Source organism: Cryptomeria japonica, chromosome 2, assembly GCF_030272615.1.
Source record: "Cryptomeria japonica chromosome 2, Sugi_1.0, whole genome shotgun sequence".
NCBI classification, from domain to species: domain Eukaryota; kingdom Viridiplantae; phylum Streptophyta; class Pinopsida; order Cupressales; family Cupressaceae; genus Cryptomeria; species Cryptomeria japonica.
The window spans coordinates 470589921-470594774 of record NC_081406.1 but is presented as its reverse complement, the minus strand read 5'-3'; the positions used below and the strand labels follow the sequence as shown (position 1 = coordinate 470594774).

Sequence of the window (4854 nt, the reverse complement as noted above, 5' to 3'; positions counted from 1 at the left end):
CTGCTCCAAACTGGTCTAGTACTGCCAGAACACCAAATCCCAAACACTGAATATCCTCACTGAGTCTCTATCCACCACTGTCAGCCTACAAGACCCCATAATAAGCTGACTCACATGTCTCTACTAGACAGAGCTAAAGAGGCGACATGACAGTCCTCCCCTCTGGGAGATGCTTGCCCACAAGCAACTACAATGCTGGATGCTACAAAATAGACTCACCCTCCCAAGTGGCATCCTCTATGGGAAGATCTCTCCAATGTACCAAATACTCCCGAATCACCCTGCTTCTCAGTCATCGTTCCCTCACCTCAAGAATCTCCTTAGGAACCAAAGTCAATTTACCTTCCTCATCCATGGGAGGCAAATCGGGTGATACTGTAATATGCTGTCCAAGGGCCTTTTTCAGGCATGATACGTGAAACACATTATGAATTTTACTGCCAGGTGGTAACTCAACCTCATAAGCAACCTCTCCAACGCACCTGAGAACTCTATACGACCCATAAAAATGAGGTTTGAGCTTCTTAGCTCCCCCCCCTTTAAGGGTGCTCTGTCGGTATGGCTGTAAGCGTAGGAAAACCATGTCACCCACCTCAAATGCCCTCTCAGTCCTATGCCGATTAGTGTACATCTTTTGCTGATTCTGAGCATGATGTAAGTTCTCCCTAAGAGATCTCATGATGTCCTGGTTCTCTTGTAATCAATCCTGAGCCAAAGGAACTCTACTGTCACTCAAAGCCAAATCAATAAAGGATAATGCCTCATAACCATAAAGAGCTCTGAAAGGAGTCATATCTATGGACATGTGGTGCGTAGTATTGTAACAATACTCACCCAAATACAACCAGCGTACCCATGCCTTCTGCTGCCCCGACACGTAGCTGCGTAAATATCCCTCAATCCAATTATTGACTATCTCGGTCTGTCCATCTATTTGAGGGTGGTAACTAGTACTAGGTGTCAACTCTGTGCCTACTAGTCTGAAAAGTTCCTACCAAAAGGAACTCATGAATCTACTATCCCTGTCACTCACTATGGTCTTCCGAAGACCATGGGGTCTAAATACCTCTCTAAAAAATAACTTAGCCACCTGAGATGTTGAGAAATCAACTGCAATGGGAAAGAATTGGGCATATTTTGTTAATCTATCCACTACAACATAGATACAACCTTTCCCCTGAACCCGAAGAAGACCTGTAATGAAATCCATAGAAATCCCTGTCCACTTCTGTTCCGGTATAAGCAAGGGCTGTAACAAGCCAGCGGGGTAGGTATGCTCTGACTTGTTTTGCTGACAAGTCATACACTCACGGACATGATGCAAAATGTCATCTTTGAGACCCTTCCATGAGAATCTCTCCTGGACCGCTCTGTAAGTCTTACCATACCCTGGATGTCCTGCTATGGGAGTATCATGAAAAGCATGCAAAATTTGTTCCTTCAACTGTGAACCAAGAACAAGATAAACCCTGCCCTTGTAGTAGATAACGTCATCTACCACACTGTATCTATCATCCACTACCAATCCATCCATGAACTCACAAGCATGCTGATTTTTGGAATACTCAACTAAAAGTTGAGCCTTCTAATCTGCTGAAATCTCGCTCAATGAACATAGGGCAGCAAGTGAGGGTTTTCTAGAAAGTACATCAGCCATAGTATTATTCTTCCCCTTTATGAATTTGATATCAAAATCATAAGCCCGAATCTTGCTCACCCATTTTTTATGTCGATCATTGAGCTCTATCTGATCTAGGAAATATTTCAAACTGTTGTGGTCTGTTCTTACCACGAATTTGCTGCCAACAAGATACTGTCTAAATTTGGCTAAGGCATGCATAATAACCAACATTTTCTTATCATAGGTGGAGTACAACCTCTCATTATCTCACAACTTCCTACTCTCATAGGCAATGGGGTGTCTGTTCTGCATCAAAACCGCTCCTATGCCCAAACCTGAAGCATCACACTCTAGAACAAATGGCTGCGAGAAGTCAGGGAGTGCCAAAACTGGGCAAGTGCTCATAACCTCCTTGAGTCTGTCAAAGACCCCCTGTGCCTATTCAGTCCATCTGAATGCCCCTTTCTTTGTGAGGTCTGTCAAGGGTGTTGCCAACTAAGAGAAACCCCTCACAAATCTCCTATAATAAGCACATAGACTAAGGAACCCACGTAGCTCAGTAATGTTCTAAGGGTGGGGCCAATCCCAAATCGCTTGAATCTTCTCCTCATGCACCTTCACTCCATCAACATTGATCACATGACCCAAATATAAGACCTCTCTAAGTCCAAACTCACATTTGCACAACTTAGCAAATAGAGATTGGCTCTCTATAATGCTAAGTACCTCCTCAACATATCTGGGATGGTCTTCCCAAGTGCGACTGTAAATCAAAATGTCATCAAAGAACACTAGAACCGACTTCCTCAACTGCTTGTTGAAGATATGGTTCATACAAGACTGGAAGGTGGTCGGTGCATTGGTGAGGCCAAAAGGCATTACCAGGAACTCATAGTGCCCATAGTGACAACGGAAGGCAATCTTGTGTACATCCTCTGCTCATACACGTATCTAATGGTAACCTGAATGAAGATCAATCTTAGAGAAGTAATAGCTCCATGAAGCTCATCCAACAACTCATCAATGCGTGGAATAGGGTATCTGTTCTTGATTGTCTTCTTGTTTAAGGCCTTGTAATCTATACACATCCGCAGAGTCCCATCCTTCTTCTTAACAAGCACTATAGAAGAAGCAAAGGGCCTAGAGCTTGGACGAATGAAACCCATGTCCAACAACTCATGAATAGTCTTCTCAATCTCATCTTTGTAGGCTCTAGGATGATGATACAGAGTGGTAATCACTAGCTTAGCTCCATCCTCTATCTCTATCCCATGCTCAAACCCTCTATCTGGAGGTACGCCAGGAGGTATGTCACCAAAGATTCTCTCATGATGGTCCATCACCGACTGAATATCAACATGAAATGCCCTGCTATCCTGAGGTGTAGGTATTTTGGACTTCACAAAACAATGTGTAGCCCAAATCACATCATTATGTCTAATAATAGTCTCCATCCTGTGAGAAGACACCTCTTTAGGTTCACCGTCTGAAGTTGCCCTCAAGATAGTCTTCTTTCCTCCAGAAAGGAACTCTAACTGCATACGATGGTGATCAATAATGTATCGCCCAATACCCTGTAACCACTACATGCCCAAAACCACATCATAATCCTCCAACGGAAGCACATAAAATTCATTTGTCAGAGTATAATCCCCCATCTGGATACTAGGCTGTGGAATCCATTTAGTACAGCCCAAAACTGCACCATCTGCAACCTTAACTCCAAACCCCCCAAACTCCTCAAACTGTATCCCATGCCTATCAACTAACTTCTGATCAATAAAATTGTGCGTGGTGCCTGTGTCTACCAAACTCATAACCCGCTGACCCTTAAGTGTACCTTTCAATTGAAAGGCGTGAAACCTGGGATAACTGGAGAGGGTAGCAATAGTCACTTTGGCCGACACCAAAGGCTCGAGGGTGTCTATCTCCAGCTGTGGTTGCCCCTGTTCAACCTCCTCTATACAATCCTCAAGATCAGTGTCAGGTACCTCCTCATCTCCCAACTCAGATGTCACCTCAATCGAATGAACCTTGCCCTTGCCCATACAACGGTGCCCGGGCTCCCAAGGCTCTTTGCACGAGAAGCATAGCTTCCTCTTTCTCATATCATTTTGTGTCTCCTAGTCCATCCTGGGAGGTCTAGTTGTCTGTCCATCTCTAAACTGAGAGGTATTGGCCTTCTGAGGGGGTCGTGAATCCTTGAACGACTTCTTATCTGTCTAATAAGAAGTAGGAGTGGTGTCCAATCTCAATGTCACATCTATGGCGTCCTTAAGAGTGGCCAGCTTGAAAGCACGTACCCATCCCTTAAGCATATCCTGTAGTCCCTCAATGAATAGAATCACACTGCGCCTCTGGGGCATATCAGGTACCATAACTACAATACATTGGAACTCCTTAATATATGCCTTTGCATGCCCAATCTGTCTTAGATGTGCTAACTCCCTGTAATAGAACTCTGTGTCTTTACGGTCAAACCTAGAAATGAGGCGCTCAGTGAACTCTGCATAGGAGTGGACCATGGCATGGTCCTGGGTGACCAATCTGTGGTGCCACCAGTAATAGGCAACCCCATCTAAATGTAAGACAACAAATTGAATAACATCAATCTCAGGCATGGGTCTTAGTGGTAGATATATATCCAGCTTGTGCACCCATGCTCGTGCCCTCGTACCACTAGTCCCATCATATGTAGCCAATGTGATCTTCCCAGTAGCTCTACTGAGGTCATAGTTCTGTTGCTAAGGCCTATAGCCCCGGTCTCCTCTGAACCTGGCGGTATCTCTACGTTGTGCACAATATTGTGGAAAAGGAAAAACATCCCTAACCTCTGGGGGTAGGGCTCTCCACTCAGTTGTAGCCGCCCTAACTGAATCCTAAAAAATCCACCTCTGGTGGCTCTACCTGTATCGGTTGCTCACCTAAACCGAGGAAGTAATGGTTTATCCCTAATTGGTGTATGATATCTCTCATGCCTAGGGGAATGATGAGAGCTCCTAGCTGATGTATGAGATCCCTGACTATGTTGGCTTCCAGCCACAGATACTGATCTACTCCGTCTACCTTTGTGTCTGTCCACTTCCAACCACTCTAGGGTAACCTGTATCCTATCTAAGGTCTAAACAATCCTGGGCTGGGTAGTGATGAGAGTCCTCATCATCTCTCTCTCTTGTCTGTCTTCCTCAGCCTGATTTACTCTGGCACCCACCTGTTCATCTGCCATGATAGGT

General features: G+C 44.7%; 1 protein-coding gene across 1 annotated transcript; it reads right to left on the bottom strand.

Moving 5' to 3' along the window:
- Window positions 1–292: 292 nt before the first annotated feature.
- On the bottom strand, window positions 293–679 carry LOC131056265 (uncharacterized). Its single transcript, XM_057990644.2, has one exon. The coding sequence runs from the start codon at window positions 677–679 to the stop codon at window positions 293–295; it is 387 nt and encodes a 128-aa protein (XP_057846627.2).
- Between the last annotated feature and the right edge of the window lie 4175 nt (window positions 680–4854).